Source organism: Gracilinanus agilis, chromosome 5, assembly GCF_016433145.1.
Source record: "Gracilinanus agilis isolate LMUSP501 chromosome 5, AgileGrace, whole genome shotgun sequence".
Classification (NCBI taxonomy): Eukaryota; Metazoa; Chordata; class Mammalia; order Didelphimorphia; family Didelphidae; genus Gracilinanus; species Gracilinanus agilis.
Window position 1 is genome coordinate 30694547 of NC_058134.1, and position 17051 is coordinate 30711597.

General features: G+C 43.4%; 1 protein-coding gene across 1 annotated transcript in view; it reads left to right on the forward strand.

The window, feature by feature from the left end:
- The window catches only part of THRB (thyroid hormone receptor beta), a 45898-nt gene that overhangs the window by 9603 nt on the left and 19244 nt on the right, over window positions 1–17051 (forward strand). Inside the window, exons 2-4 of the mRNA XM_044677519.1 lie at window positions 3943–4043; window positions 11074–11221; window positions 15287–15492. Coding sequence (XP_044533454.1) covers window positions 3943–4043; window positions 11074–11221; window positions 15287–15492 — 455 coding nt within the window. The remainder of the gene's footprint in view (window positions 1–3942; window positions 4044–11073; window positions 11222–15286; window positions 15493–17051) is intronic.

A 17051-nucleotide genomic window follows, 5' to 3' on the forward strand; every position in this document is an offset into this window, starting at 1 on the left:
CCTTCTCCTTCTCCTTCTTCTTCTTCTTCTTCTTCTTCTTCTTCTTCTTCTTCTTCTTCTTCTTCTTCTTCTTCTTCTTCTTCTTCTTCTTCTCTTCCTCCTCCTCCTCTTCCTCCTTCTCGTCCTCCTCTTCCTCCTTCTCCTTCTCTTGTCTCTTTCCTCTTCTTCTCTCTCTTCCTCTCTTTATATATATATATACATATATTTAATAACAATTATTTAATACATTTAATAATTATAACAATATTTAATGTATTTATTAATGTGTTTATTAATGTTTAATATTTGATGATAATGTTTAATAATATAATAAAGTAGTGATATAATATTTATTTATATTTATGCATATTATATAACAACAAAAATAATACTATGTATTTTACTTTATGTGTTTAAAAACATTCTGAAAAGAGATCATACATAGGCTTTGCCAGACTGGGCTGAGGGAGTCTATGGTGCCAAAAAAGTTGACCCCCAGGCTAGATGACCTTAAGTACTCTTCCAGGTCAAAATCAATGATGATCCCACAATCACTCATATTTGATTTCAGAATCTAATTCCTATAGGGATCAACACACATTTTCTTTAGGTCCTAATGCAGACTGGTGAGAGCAGCACCATTGCCTTGACATCAAGAGGAAACTCTAAGGGTGCTGACAGCTCCAAAAGAGGAGGCATCATGAGCCAAGACACAGCAAGACTATCCATCCAGAGAGAAATGGGGCCAAGTACAGGATGTTACAGTGTTAAAGGTCTAAGAATCAGTCTTGTGGAAGTGGTGCCAAGGAGATGGACACAGGACCATGGCAACAACAACAACAATAATAATAATGAACTTTGAGTAGGAGCAGGATTCCAGAGACATTACAGCCAACAGGCTGAATCTTCCTGACCCCAAGTTCTACATAACCTATGGCTTGCACCCACACCTACACAAGTCTTCTGTACCTTCTGTTGGCCATGGGCCCTAGACAGTTCCAGAAGAAAAGCTAATACAATCCCTCTTCTTAGCACCTTTGTAGATATTTTAAAATTTCTTCTCTCCCTCTCTCCCACCTTCTCCGTCCCTCTCTTTCCCTCTTTCCCCTCCCCACCCATGTCACTGGCTCTGGATCTCTCTGAATCTCTATGTTTCTCTGTCTCTCTACTGTCCATCTTCCTCCCCCACCCCGCCAGCCACACACAGTGTTTGATGAGTAGTTAGTTCTCTGGGCACAAAGCCCAGTTCATATTGTTCTTTATTTTGCTTATTATCATGGAAAGGCTCCCAGGGTCTGTGCTGGAGATGAGGGCCTTCTGAGTTATCCTGTTGTTGTTGATATGACTTATTCAATTAGAGCCATCGCTCCATCAATTACCCACAAGACTGGGGTACCCAAGGGAATTGAGGCTCAGCAGTTGTGTAAGCTGGGAACAGAATGAACTGTACATGGGGAAGGGGCCACCAAAGGTTATTTGTGGGGGGGGGGGTTGTAATCAAGATGGCACAGCCCAAAGTGGAGCATTGAGAATTCAAAGGAAATGTACAATTCAGGCAAACAAATGATGTAATGCTGCCCAGTGCTAAGATCTAGTTTCACTGTCTGTGTGAAGTTCTCAAATTTCCATCCTTATACATGTAGAGGAAAGAAAGGCAGTAATGGGCTAGTCAATAGACAGTTGGTCTAGGAGCCAGGAAGACCTGAGTTCAAAGCCTGCCTCTGAGATACACAGGCTTCGTGACCCTGGGTGAGTCACTTAACTTCATTCTCTAAGCAACTCTCTTAAGCCTACAAGATGTAGAGGTAGTTGTCTGCTTTGTTGGAGGGAGTACCTTCCCCCAGAAGTTCTCTATGTCAGTGACTCACTAGTCTAGTCCCTGAACCTACATGGAAGGAGATGGCTCTACAACTATTATCTTCTCTTCCCTGTGGCCAATGATATGTCTAATCCAAGTAAACCAAGCAAAGCAGAAACATAGAACTTTGAAAGAGAACATCTCCATCACGCTAAAGGACATGGCCCCTTCAGTGGGGCCAGATCTGGACATGTCCTCTTCCCTACAATTAGAGAGTCTTGATTTTCTGCAAAAGATAAAACTCTTGTGCCATGTTGACTTCACTTGCCAATCTACAGCTGTCTCCATGTACTTCAATTACTTGGATCAGCTCTCAATGCACTAAAATCTTTCCTAGCACATTTAAAACTCAAAGTGGGTGGTGTGTCTCTCTGGATGATCAGCTGGCTGCCCTTAGCCAATCAGTATTTTGTATCTTTTACCTACCCCTACCACAACACCAGCCATAGCTCCCCATCATTGGTCCTCTGGGACTGGCCCACTTTTTTAAAAAATTTTATCTTTATTTCATTCCAGTCACAGATTTATATATGAGTTTTTTTCCAAGGTTGCATGATTCATGTTGTCTCCTTCCCCTCTTCCCTCCCCACTCCCAGAGAGTTGACAAGCAATTCCACTGGGTTATACATGTATTATCTCTTAAATCTTCCATATTATTCATTTTTGTAAGAGAGTAATCTTATAAAACCAAAATCCCAAAACATATACCCAAATAAACAAGTGATAAGTCATATGTTTTCATTTGCATTTCTACTTCAACAGTTCTTTCTCTGGAGGCAGCTATCATTCTTTTTCATAAGTCCCTCAGAATTGTCCTGGATTATTGTGTTGCTGTTAGTAGCAAAGTCGATTCCCATTTGATCATTCTCCCTCCATGAAGTGATAGTAGCACATTACATGCCTTTTCTGCAGATTCTTGACATGCCAAAGTCATGCTTGTCTCTTCCCAGAGCATGCTAGTTCTGGCAGCGGTATTAATTCCACTTTTCATCTTCTGAATTCTTTAAAGTCACCCCTATCCTCTCCTCTCTCACTCTCTTCTCTTTCCTTCATTTCCATGTTAGCTTCCACCAATACATACCCATCCCCAGAATCTAGAAGGAAAATGATAGGATTAAGAATTCCAGAATGATCAACCCCTTTTCATTGATGGGAATTAACACACTGGATAAATCTTTGTATTTGCATGATTCAGAGACAAATCAGAAATGCCAGATAGCCTCTGAAGGAAGCCATAGGATGCTGGCAAATTGATTTCTGAAGACCCATTCTTTAAGACAGTGTGGTACTAAGAAAAATAATGCTGGGTCTGGCATCATAGGACCTGGATTTGAATCCTTACTCTGTAAGCTGTATGAACTTGGACAAGTCACTTATTAATAAAAATAGCTAGAATTTGGATGTTCCTCAAAGATTCAGAAAGCACTTGATATATGGTAGCTCAATTGATCTTAAGAACTCTGGGAGGCAGGTATCCCCATTTCATAGATAAGGAAACCGAAGTGATTTGCCCAGTATCATGTAGCTACTAAGTTTCTGAGAAAGGATTCAAATTCAGGGGCTCCCAAGTCTAGCACTCTATGAATTTCCCCATTTCACTGACTCCAAATTTTCCTGGACCTCAGTTTCCTCATCTGTGAAATAAGGAGGCTAAACTAGATGGCCACTTCCAGCCCTGAGTCTATGATCCCGTGGTTCTCTATGTCCTATAAAGCCCTATATAAATGTCAGTTATTATTATACCATCCTCATGATGTGTGCTGTCCCCTCAAAGGTGATGCTGGATATTCCCAGCATCCAACAGGTTGTCGTTACTACGGTCACTCTCCCTCTTCATCATCTCCTTTTATCCACAAGCACAACAATGGCACCAACAACTGAGGTGATGACGTTTGCTTGTAAGCATATCCTGGGGTTGGAGCTGACCACCCTTGTGTGAAGAGGTAACTTCTGTGTCTGATGAGCTCTCTTTAGGGAGTCCTTGCCTCAGAGGACGTCAGCCCACTCTGGCTTCTGGCTCTGAGCAGCCCCCACTATGGTGTGTCTTTGACATCTAACATGCCGTTCCCGTTTTTTCACATCCCTCTTTTTTTCCTCCTTCACAGGGTACATACCCAGTTACTTAGACAAGGACGAACTATGTGTAGTTTGTGGTGACAAAGCTACTGGGTATCACTACCGATGCATCACTTGTGAAGGCTGCAAGGTAAATAACCTGGCTGGGATGACCCTCGCAGACCAGCTCGCCAATGCCACATCCATAAAAGTGCAGATTAGGAGACCTGGACTGAGACATCTGGTGCCTAGAGCCATCCAGATATCTGGTCATACCACTCATTATTAAGAGTATTGAATCAAAGGGGCAGCTGAGTGGCTCAGTGGATTGAGAACCAGGTCTAGAGACAGGAAGTCCTGGGTTCAAATCTGGCCTCAAACACAAGTTACTCAGCCCCTGTTGCCTAGCCCTTACTATTCATCTGCTTTGGAATCAATGCACGATATTGATTTTAAGGCAGAAGGTGAGGGTTTGTTAAAAAATAAATAAATAAATTTTGAATTTTAAAAAATAAAATTAAAAGATTATTGAATTGATTTTTTAAAAACAACAATTAAAAAAAGGAGGGAGGGACATCAACAGGGTCTTGCTTCTCCCAATCAGCAGTATTTTAGGCATTTGCTAAATTATACAACCAAGCTATTTATATTTAATGGATATTTACATTTACAACCAAGTGTCTTTAATAGTTTTGTATTAGCTTGTCCTCACTTATTATCTGTTACCTTTTTTATGTGTTTTTATGTATTATTTTTTATATTTTTTTTTATATATTATTTCACATTCCATTCCATAATCACGGAAAGTCTCTATTTCTCATTTTTGGTATAATATACATTCAGGAAGCTCCCATTCCCTCAGAGTCTACTTGGGACTCAGATTCCAGATATCATACTTAACTCAACCCTTTCCCCCTGGGACACTCCTCCTATGTGAGTCCAGACACTAACATTCACTTCTATCTCATGATGTAACCAAAAGCAAACCAGCCTTATTAGGTTGAGAAAGAAATGAATGTCAAGTGGCCACAGACACAGGTCAGTAAATGCAGCAGACCCAGTACCAGGCTCAAGCCAGCACGTATCCATACACTTGATTCCAGAAAATGCATTTTACTGAGTTGCAAGCCCAAACCTCCTACTAAGAGAGGACGACGAGGCTACCTCTAAGAGCTCTCATAGCAAGTCTCTTTGAGACCATTTAGATTTCCATTATGGTCTTTGATCATCCAAATGATCTGCGTACACAAAAAAAAATATTCAGCAGGCATTTGCAGTCCTACAGATTCATTTTTGGGCTTTGAAAAAAAAAAACAACTTTAATAGTACTATGCCGGGGGCAGCTGTGTGGCACAGACTGGAATCAGGAAAACCTGAGTTCAAATCTGGTCTCAAACACTTCCTAACTCTGTGATCCTGAGCAAGTCACTCATTAAACCCATTTGCCCAGCCTTGTCCTTTGGTCTTAGAGTTGTTTCTAGGACAGAAAAATAAGCATTTTAAAAAATAGTACTAAGGGGCAGCTGGGTAGCTGAGTGGATTGAGAGCCAGGCCCAGAGATGGGAGGTCCTGGGTTCAAATCTGTCCTCAGACACTTCCTAGCTGTGTGACCCTGGGTAAGTCACTTGACCCCCATTGTCTAACCCTTACCATTCCTCCGCCCTGAAACCAAGACACAGTATTGATTCTGAGACAGAAGGGAAGGGTTAAAAAAAATTTTTTTTAATAGTACTATGGTGAATTGCCCAATTTAGCCAAAAATGGGGTTTTTTTATCTTTTTAAAGAAAACTAAAGCATCATTAAATTTAAATAGTTTTTTTCTGAAAAAAAAAAAAAACTAATTCAAAGTTCCCCTTACAAAAATGAAGATCAAAATGGTCATGTTTTATAAGTCAAAAAATGTTTATAGTCATAAAAATCTTTCAGGTTCAAAAAAAGAAAAAATATAGATGTATGTATTGTATTATAACTCAATTTACAAAATTCACTCTGAAAAATTATCAAAGGGAAAAATGCTAGTTTTAAAATGTTATTTTAAAATGATGAATAAAAGAGATCAACTCTGGTCCCTGCTATAGACTCCCACTGACCATCTTGGCAAAGGGCATTTTAAGAGGCTATTCATGCTTTTGGTGGCCAGATAATTGGCACGCAGAGCCTCTGCCAGGCTGAGATGGAAAGGTATTTCATGGGAATGTCCCACTTCCTGTTATCTGTTCATTAAATGAGGACCATCAGACAGTGTGCAATGGAAATGTTGGGGTGACACATCATAGAGGTTGGCCTCTGAGACAACAGAGTCTTAAATCTACCAAGATATTATTTAAAATGTGAATGCAATCAGACTTCATTAATACAGCTCCAACACATTTTGAATTTCTGCTGATTTAACCAGGGCTAGGTGAAAAGTTTCCTTTGTTTCATAAAGACAGGAGCTTATTAATTACAGGCAAATCCAAGGTGATAATTATAAGTGAGTCTTAACTTCATTAAAGCTAACCCTCTCTCTCTGGGAAACACTGTTTTTAAAAAGTTAAGTTTGATGGGGAAAACAGGATGGCTCAATGGATTGAGAGCCAAGCCCAGAGATGAGAAGTCCTGGGTTCAAATCTGGTTTCAGATACTTCCTGTGTGACCCTGGGCAAATCACCCAATCCCTATTGCCTTGCCCTTAAATAAAATTTTAAATAAAATTTAAAAAATTTTAATTAAATAAGTAAAATTTAAATAAAATTCAAAAACTAAAAATGAACTTTAAAGGATTTGAAATTTGAATAATTATTTGAGAACAATAAAGTTGAATTTCTCTAAATATTTGTCATTTCAATTTGCTATTTCAGACCTGGCCTTCCTTCTTATTAGCCTAGTCCAGTGATGGGCAAACTATGATAAACAGGCCAGATGCGGCCCCCTGAAATGTTCTATCCAGCCGGGACATTATTCCTAATCCGACGAATACAATGAGTAGGATACAATACAATAAAACTTCAAAAGAGTTGCCTTAGAAACAAACTGACAGAGGAGCATTTCCTTTCCTTTGGCCCCTCTTTAAAAAGTTTGCCCATCACTGGTCTAGATAATTGAGATTTTATTCTACTGAATTTGAATATTTAAGTTACTTCTTAGCATCATTATGAAGTGGCTCAAAAACCAGATTTGGACAAAGGACCTGGGTTCAAATTGCTGGTTGTATTCCTAGTTTTTATCAGATTGTTGAATCTGTTCGCGATTTTTCTAAACCAATAGAGCAAAAGGAAGTAAATTTAGCTGCTCTGTAACTCCAGGCAAATCTTCTTATCTACCAGGCTACCTCATCTACCAATCAGTTAGTGAATATTTTTTCTCCACTGTGCCTGGGTCCAAGACAACAATGACATGGTCCCTGCCTGCAGGGCGCTTACATTACACACTTCCCCTCTCCGGATCTCATTTTCTTTTCAGCTACACAAAGATGGGATTAGACTAGATCAATTGAGTCCAGCTCTAAGTCTAGGCTCATAGACACATGAAGGGCTATTTTATTTGGTGGTGTAGTTCCTCAATGACTCTTTTCTTAAACCCTCACCTTCCATCTTAAAAGCAATAACTCTATTTATTGGTTCCAAAACAGAAGAGTGGTAAAGGCCAGGCAATGGGGATTAAGGGACTTTCCCAGGGCCACACAGGTAGGAAGTGTTTGAGGCTAGATTTGAACCCAGGACTGCTCATCTTCAGACCTGGCTCTCTATCTACTGAGTCACTTTGCTGCCCACCTCCGTGACTTTTTAATTTAATAGCACCAAAGTTACCGGTGGGCATTGACTTGGGCACCAAAGAGAATCCGATCCATTTCAATGTAGGAGTATCTACATTTAGCAGATCTCTAGGATGTGACCAGAAAAAGCCATGAGCTCCTCTTCCTCAAGTGGTAGAACATAGTTTGGGCCAGAATCAGACACAGCTGCCTACAAAGACCCAACATAGCATAGGACTCCTAGGGCAAAGGGGGGAAGAGGGGAGACCTCACCTCTGCCCTGCCAGACCCCAGATACTGAGCCTGTTTCTAGACCAGTTCTGTCTTCCAAAAAATCAGAGGGGAAGGAGATGAGAGGGAGGCAGGGAATAGTTTCAAGCAGAGGCGATTCTCTGCCAAATGACCCTTCTTGAAAATACTCAAGGAATGTTTTTCCCTTAAGAAAGTGGAGGGGAAATGGAAGATATTTCTCTGTTACAATGTGTTTATAATTATTAAACTGCAAAACAGCAACAACAAAAGGTCTTTTCCCCAAGAAATGGTTGCCCAAAAAGTTTTTACCTTCTCAATCTGTTTTGGCATGAACCAGGGCTAGTCCAGACCTTGGCATGACAAGGAAGGGCAGCCCACCCTCCTCACCCCCGTGTATGGTTTTAAGACCAAAACCCAGCAGGAATCCACTGATCTGTGTTTGAGGACCACAACTCTCTGCCAGGGAGCAAACTCCAGGGAGTGCCCTCAGACTTCCATGAGGAACCCATTTGAGGAACATCATAGCAAGGTGGGAAGTGTCCGAGGAAGACCATCCCTCTGTTGGCCAAGGAGGGAGGCAGTGAGAGGAGCCCTTTCCCAAAAAGGTGCAGACTCTGACTTTGCCAGACATGTCTATGCCCCATCTCAGTCTACCCAGGGTGCCTAATTCAGTGTCAAAAAGAATAAAGAAGGGCTCCCCTTAGCAACCAGCCGAACCCTGCTTTATTCCCCTCCAGATGGGGCTTACCATTCCCCAGCAATAACAGAAGCTACTTTCACGTGGGCTGGGAGATCATGTCGAGCCCCCCTGAGCCACGACATGGACAGGGGTGTACACACTCACCTGTCTCCCCCAGGAACAGCCCCTGCACCCCTTGAAGTGACGTGCCTGAGGTCACACAAGGAAGAAAGAGCAGAGCCTTGGAGCTGGACCCCTGGCTCGTCTGGATCCAAGTTCAGGGCTCTTTTCATTACATCAATGCTCCGTTTATCTGTCCCTGGGCTACAATTTTTGCCTCCATAATTGACTAGGATTAGACTAGATGATCTCCAAGGACCCTTCCCAGTCTGAATCTATGACTTTATCTCCCACTGCTGACAGAGCCTCCAAGTATTGCAGGGGAGGAATTTGGTGGGAAATGGAGGGGGAAGATGGAAGAAGGTCAAGGCTGAGGGAGAACATTTCACAAGGTAGTCTGTTTTCCTGCCTGAGATTCAGAATTGGCATTTGGGTCAGGTGGATCTTCAGTGCATGACCCAGAGCCATAATCTAGCAGTTTTTGTGCCAGGGATGGGCCCTCAAATCAACTTAGCAGTTTATGATGTGAGAAGAATACAAGGTAATTAAGACAAACTCGGTTGTGCAGGAAGGAGAATTGGTTGTGCTGCTAGCTCACAGTTAGGGCCAATGATTTGGTAGCGTTTTAACCTAATTAATTCTTCCTGCTAACAAGATACCATGTTGCTCCATGCTACTAGAGAAGATCTTTTTAAGATACGGCTTTTGTATTTTTTTTAACCCTTGTTTTTCCGTCTTAGAATCAATACTGTGTATTGGTTCCAAGACAGAAGAGCAGTAAGAGCTAGAGAATGGGAGTTAAGTGACCTGCTCAGGGTCACACAGCTAGGAAGTGTCTGAGGTCAGATTTGAACCCAGGACCTCCCAACTCCAATCACTGTACCACCTACCTGCCCCCACTGTATACCTTCTGAGGTCCCCTCAATCTCTGAGATTCTTTGATTCCAAATTTTTCCACCCTCTAAATTTCAGTTTTCTGTTCAGTCATCTCAGTTGTGTCTGACTCTTTGTGACTATTTTTTTGAGGGTGGAGCAGTTTCTGGCAGAGGTCCCAGAGTGGTTTGCCCTTTCCTTCTCCAGTTCATTTGACAAATGAAGAAACTGAGACAAACAGGATTAAGTGACTTCTCCAGGGCCATACAACTGGTTGAGGCTGGATTTGAACTCAGGAAGTTGAGTGCTGATGACTCCAGGCCCAGGACTCTCCACTGCACCACCTAGCTGCCCCCTAAATCCATGACTGGTTTACTTCTAAATTTCTTCCAGCTTCAGATCTGTGATCTACTAGCTAGGCTCACTTTAAATGAACTCCACACTTAAAATAACAACTACTATTTATGTAGTACTTTAGAGTTTATGAAGTACTTTATGTAATCTCATTTGATCCTCCTGATAGCTCTGTAGAGCAGGTGCTATTATTATCTCCATTTTATACATGAGAATTTGAATCTGAAAGAGGTTAAGGGACTTGCCCAGGGTCACATAGCTGAAGTGGCTGGAGCAGGATTCTAACTTGAGTCTTCTTGACTTAAAATCCAATGCTTTGTCCATTATGCCCCCCAAGTGCATTTATTTCAGATGCATTGATAGTTTCCTTCCCTTTTATCCTCTTGTGTGAACTTAGTTACCATTTTAAGTCAACTTGAAAAAGTTAGACTTAGCCACAGAAGCACAAGATCCCAGGAAATGGAATTATGTTCCACGTTTGGGGTAAAAAAGGAAGCCTGAATTTCCCTCAGACCAATCCACTTATCACATTCCCAAGTCATTTCTCCCTGAATCAGCTCTAAAATATATTGATTCTGAGATCAGTCAGGGAACACTTATGAAACACCTACTATGTGCCAGGCACTGTGCTAAGCAAAATATGCAGAAAAAAAAGGCAAAGTACGGTTCGTTTCCTCCTCAGTCTAATGGGGGAGACAACCATGCAGACAACTACATGCAAACCAGATGCGTGCAGGATAAATTGGAGACAATCAGCATATGAAGGGGGGATTGGAAGCCTCTCTGCCATATTCTCCACTTAGATTTCAAACCTTCTTTAGAAAAAGTGGGCTTTATTTTCCTTTCATATATAAATAGCTTAATAATTAGAGCCTGTAAGACCAGTTAAATTCATCTTGGAAGGTAAATGTAGAATTCATCTATCCATCCTTTTGTTCAACAACCATTTATTAATTACCTCCATGTGCCAATCCAGAAAAAAAATCCAGTCCCTGCCCCCAGTGTGCTTACATTCTTTTGAGGAAAATAATGTGTCCATACATGCAAAATAAATGCAAAGTAATTTGGGGTTCAAGGATTGTGGGACTAGGAGCCAGGGGGAATTGGGTGATTTGTTGCTAGAAAATGCTGCTGAATTCTCTCATATAGGAGTTTCCTTTTTCCCATAGGGTTTCTTTAGGAGAACCATTCAGAAAAATCTCCACCCATCTTATTCCTGTAAATATGAAGGAAAGTGTGTAATAGACAAAGTCACTCGGAACCAGTGCCAGGAATGTCGTTTCAAGAAATGCATCTATGTTGGCATGGCAACCGATTGTAAGTCCTCCTTTATTTGACTTCTGAGCAAAGGTGGGTTGATGGAGACAAAGTTTGGTGGGGCGTAGTAGCCAAGGAATCAGGAAAGCCCCCATGCCCTGGGGTAAATGGTGGTGGTGATAGAGGCAGAGGAGAGTCTATCGTTCCTCGAAATGGAGGGAATCACAGTATTGAAGGACAGTCCTGAGCCCCTTTCCCTTCTAGATCCAGGAGGACTTTTTAGACTCAAACCCTTCCCAGCCCATCGTAGGTGGTTCTCCTCCCTGGTGGTCTTCCAGCACCTTGTGGTCTTCTGGCCCATCGTTCGGTATATCATAGAAAGGATTTTTATTTATGGATGGATTATTGAATGAAAGGAAGTAGAGATCCTCTCCTCTAGCCCATTTTACAGATTAGAAAACTGAGTCTCAAGAGGTCAAACAATTTGCCCGAGGTTACCAGGCTGCAAGTGGCAAAGCCAGGCTTTGTGTCCTTGGCCTGGATGGCCACCAAAATTCTTTCCTACCAGGAGATTCTGTCCCTCTGATTCATAGAGTAATGTACTTTAACATAGGCAACAAGATGTCCCGGGTATCTTACAAGCATATCCAGAATCGGTCATCATCCTGGCAGAGCATCAAGATCAGCAAGCAGCCAGGTGATTTATTAGAGTGCTGGACGTAGGATCAGAAAGACTCGAGATCACATCAGCCTCAGATTTGCTAGCTGTGTGATCCTGGCCAAGTCACTCAACCTCTGCCCCAGTTTCTTCAACCATAAAATGGGAATAATCATAATAGTAATACCTACCTCTCCAGGTGGGTATAAGGACCAAATGGAATGATATTTGTGTATTTAGCAAAGAGCCTAGCACATAGTAGGTGCTTTATAAATGGTTATTCCCTTCCTCTTTCCCCCTGATGGCTAGAAATCATGAAAAAGAAGGTTTTTCTGCTACTCCCCTTGCTCCGATGTCATGTTCAGCCCATGGTGCCATTGGCCGTCCTCTTGAAAGATCTAGCCGGCGGCATCTCTTGACCACAGGCAGGAGGGGATCCATGTAGGGCTTGTCTTTCAAGCAGGAGGGAGGGAGGAGAACCAGCCAAAGGCACCATGTTCAGAAAACTCCCAGGAATGCGAAGTTGAAGACTGTGGCATGACTCACCCTGCAGTCGTTTGTGATATTTTTAGCCATAAAGACGTTCTATACTGTGCCATCTTCTATGACTGGAAGATTAACTCTTGAAGGTTCACTTCTCCCTTCTGTGAACCAGGAGGGGATCGATGGGATATTTGGGATCAGAGGAGAAGGGGCCTTGAAGGTCACTAGAGCAACCCCATCATTTTACACACAAGGAAACTGAGTCCTGCAGGATGAGGCATCGAGCCCAAGGTCACAGAGGTAGTAAGTGGCAGAGACGACGTAGAAAAGCTCAGCCTGAGTCCAGGTTCAGGTGGACCACGGCTGGGGATGGGGACCTTTGTCCGTATTTGTACCAAGATGGGAAATAAGCCATGGTTTGTCCTCTCTAGAGCTCAGGTTCCTAATCCAGGCCCCGGCTCTGTGGCAAGATGTCGGGGAGTCTCCGAATCGGACGGGGAAAGTAATCACATCTTGATTTTCACTAACCTTGAACTGAAAGTCAGCATTTCCTTCGATTGGGAAAGTAGGCCATCGGCCATTCTTCTGAGGAGTCCACAGGCTTCTCCATGCTGCCAAAGTGGCGCAAACAGAATCAGGAACCCCTGATTTAGCTCCAGCGAGGCCCGTCCTCTAGCACCCCTATACAGGCAGTTCTTACCGGGCAGCCCAGGATTTTATACAGATCCCTGATGCTATCATGTTCTCACTCAAGGATTTAGAGAATTGTTCCATTAGGAAAAAAATCTTTCTAGGTTTTTGTCTGTTTTTTCCTTCCTACCAAAAATGTGGATTCTCTATGATGATTGTACTCTTCGATGCACTAAAAATTAATAACGGCAGGAGGGAAGGCATGGTGTGGTGGAAACAGTGTTGGATTTGGCATCCAAGGCCCTGGGTTCAATTAGGGAACATTTATTAAATGCCTACTGTGTGTCAGGCACTGTGCCAGGTACTGGGGCTAGAAAGACTGAAATGAAACAGTCCTTTAGAAGCCTTCTATATTGGGACAACTAAGTGGCTCAATGGATAGGACATCAAGCCTGGAAATGAGAGGTCCTGGGTTCAAATCTGGCCTCAGACACTTCCTAGCTATGTGACCTTGGGCAAATCACTTAATCCCAATGGCCTCGCCCTTACTGCTCTTCTGCCTTGGAACCAATACTTAGTATCAATTCTAAAACAGAAGGAAAGTGTTTTTAAAAGAATGAAACTATTACCTTCAAGTACTCACCTCCTAGCCTATAGGGGAGGGGGAGAAATATAGGCAGAATACAGAAGAACTTTTTTTTTTTAATTCAAGGTATTTTGAGGGGAATAGTACACAGGAACCTATAGGTATGGAGAAAGTGGCCTTCAAGTCAAGTCTTGAAGGAAGAGGGAGATTCTACATAGCAGAGGTGAAGAAGGAATATACCCAGGCATGGGGGGTGACCCAGACAAAGCCACAAAGCCAAGGGAAGGACTGCTTAGGAGCAGAAGGAAGGCCAGGTTGGCTAGCCTTCAGTCTGTGGGCAGAGGAGAAATGTATGATGAATCTGAAAAGGTAAGTTGGGGCCAGGATGTCATCTAAAAAAAGAGAGGCTTGGTCCAAGCGTCCTCCATTCCTTTTCAGATCTAACTCTAAGATGATACTTTGAAAAACTTTCTTATAAAATAGATGATCTCCAAAGTCCCTCCTAGCTCTAATCGTAGGATCCTGTCAACTAATTTATAAAGATATTTACAAATTACTGGTTTGTTTAGACCCAGATTCCTGCTTACAAAAAAGCTTTATATAGTTTGCTAGAATTCCACTACTGGAAGAGAGGGTAGATAGGACCAGATTGAAGAAGAACTTACCTAGAATTCAGTTGCCAGTGTTCATTATTCTTGCTAAATTCAGTTATTTTCACCTACAGAGGTGCTGCAAGTACCCTCTAAATTTCAGCACTCTGGGACAAAGTGCCAGTTGTTATACCCTAGTTAGAGCTCTGGAATTGACTTCCAAATATTTTCTTTTTGGCCCCTTGGAGTGTGGTGGAGTCTTCTACTTTCTGAGTTACCTTGGGGAGTTAGAGCTAGGCATCTACACCATATACCATTCAGACATAGAAATGTGGTCATAATCTATAACATACATTCTTGGTGTATGGTGTATATATTATATATATATTATTACATAACTATATATCACCCACATACATATATTTTCATCGCACACATATATATGCCATTACCATACATATTCATATATTTATAGGTATTAATATACTTTACAATGTGGTAGTGAGATAAATGAAAATATACTTATATGGAAATGGTATTTAATAAAAATATGGTTTTCCCAGTTGTAGAATATGGGTGAATGTTTATATATTTATCACACACGCATATACCTGTGCATATATATTTACCACACACATATAGGTACTCCATTTGTACATAAAACCCAACCTCTATGTTTTACATAATGATGGCGGTCAATATATTATCCATAGGGTAGTGAGGGAGAGAGAGAACTATACGGAGATGTCTGTGTGTATGTGTTTGTCCAAATATGGGACTTATCCAGGGAGAGGACTGCCAAGAGTGAAAATCCCTCCACTAAGGAAGCGTAGCCCCTTTTCTGTGATTTAGGGCCCTAGGCAGTTGCCCGGGGCCAGAGAGGACATCCTCAGGGAGGCTCGCCTGCCCCTGTGAATAACCAGGTACCACTCTGTGGTTCAGCAGCAGGGCTTAGGCTGGCTAGCGTACAGCTAGCAGCAATTTGGTGCCAAGGTCAGGAAAGGGCCAGCTTTGCCCAGGAGGATGCCCAGGCTCTCTGGGATGTGGCGGGCTTCCTGTGCTTGGTCATCCCTGGCTCGTTTCCCAGCGTCAGAGATAGAAAGCCACGGTCCGGACAACCCGTTGCAATCTGTCTCCTGTGTGTGTTTGTCTTCCTTTCTCTTCTCTCCCCCTTCCAGTGGTATTAGATGACAGCAAACGGTTGGCAAAGAGGAAGCTGATAGAAGAAAATCGCGAGAAGAGACGCCGAGAAGAGCTGCAGAAAACCATCGGGCACAAGCCAGAGCCGACAGACGAGGAATGGGATCTCATCCGAACGGTCACGGAAGCCCATGTGGCCACCAACGCCCAAGGCAGCCACTGGAAGCAGAAGAGGAAATTTCTGGTGAGGCCCTCACGGGGCATGGTCTGTGCCTGGGCAGGGCTGGACCCAGGGATGCTAAAGCCAACTCAGAATTCCCAACCTGTTTGAGGGCCGTTGGCCATCAGCAAAATTCTGGAGTTTATTTCAAACCTTCTCCTCTTCATTTTTCACCCCTTTGCCCTTTCTGTGTTAGTCTTACCTTTACTCATTTGATTTTCATTCATCCAGAAGGTCATACTATAGTTGAGAGCCAGACCTAGAGATGGGAGGTCCTGGGTTCAATGTGACCTCAGACACTTCCCAGCTGGGTGATCCTGGGCAAGTCACTTGACCCCCCTTGCCTACCCTTACCGCTCTTCTGTCTTGGAACCAAAACACAGTATGGATTCTAAGATGGAAGGTAAGGGTTAAAAGAAGAAGAAGAAGAAGAAGGGAACAATTCACATTTCCAAAGCACTTTAAGGCATAGGATGAGCTTTCCTAACAATCCCATGAGCAGGGGTTGAAAACAAACTCCTTGTTTTACAAACGAGGCTTGGAGAGAGTAAATGTTGTACCCGAGGTCATAGAGCTGGTAAAGATTTGAAGCCATCCAGTGCCCTAAGCCATAGGTCCACACGGCAACATGGGCCAGCAGGTAGGAAAGAAAGGAGGAGCCCCCCTCCCCGAGTTCTAAAACCCCAACATTGACAGTTAACTTTCCAGGGAAAACCTCAATAGAAAGTGCCTGAGCCGACCAGACTCAGTGAAACGGCTTCTCTGGAGCCACGTGCTCTGTAACATCACGGGAAGGGGCAGAGTCTGAGGTCAGAGACTGGAGGGGACGAGGAGCTTATCTCAGCCGTGGGGAGAAGCCGTTCCGGGGGGGGCAGGTTTAGCTCAGTACAAAGCCGTTGTATGGTTGTGTCCGACTCTTCGTCGCTCTATTTGGGGTTTGATGGGCAAAGTCACCAGAGTGGTTGGCCATCTCCCTCTCCAACTCATTTGGCAGAGGGGGAAACTGAGGCAGACGGAGCTAAGCGGCTTGTCCAGGGTCACCCATCTCATCCGTCTCTGAGGTCGAATCTGAATTCGAGTCTTCCTGACTGCGAGCCCAGCGCTCTCTCCATTCCGCCCCCAGCAGCCTAAATACAACATCGATATGGAGTGATTTCAACAGCTGGGGCGCCTCCAGGAATGGCACGTGAGCTCTGCTAGGAAGGGACATGCCAGCTCTCTCCGCTGTGGCATGCCGTGCCTGCACCCAGGCAGCGCCATCCTGGCGGCTGGTACATCTGGGGCTCGCCCTGGCACAGGGAACTCAGGGCATGACGTTGAGGCCCGAGAGAGGTTTCCTCCTTGCAACGTCCCCCACTCAGGTGGAATCTGGGATGGCTGGAAGAGCCTTCCCTGGAAACGTGAATGGCAGAGTGTTGGAGGGCGGCACGGCAGGGCCAGTCCTCGCTCCTGGCCTCGTGGAGCATGAAACGCCTCCTCTAGAGGGACGAGGAATGGCCTGGCCTCGACGCTATCACTCTTCCTCTTCCCAGGCTTCTCCTGCCCCAATCCCAAACAACCCACCATTTCCTTGCCTCTGAAGG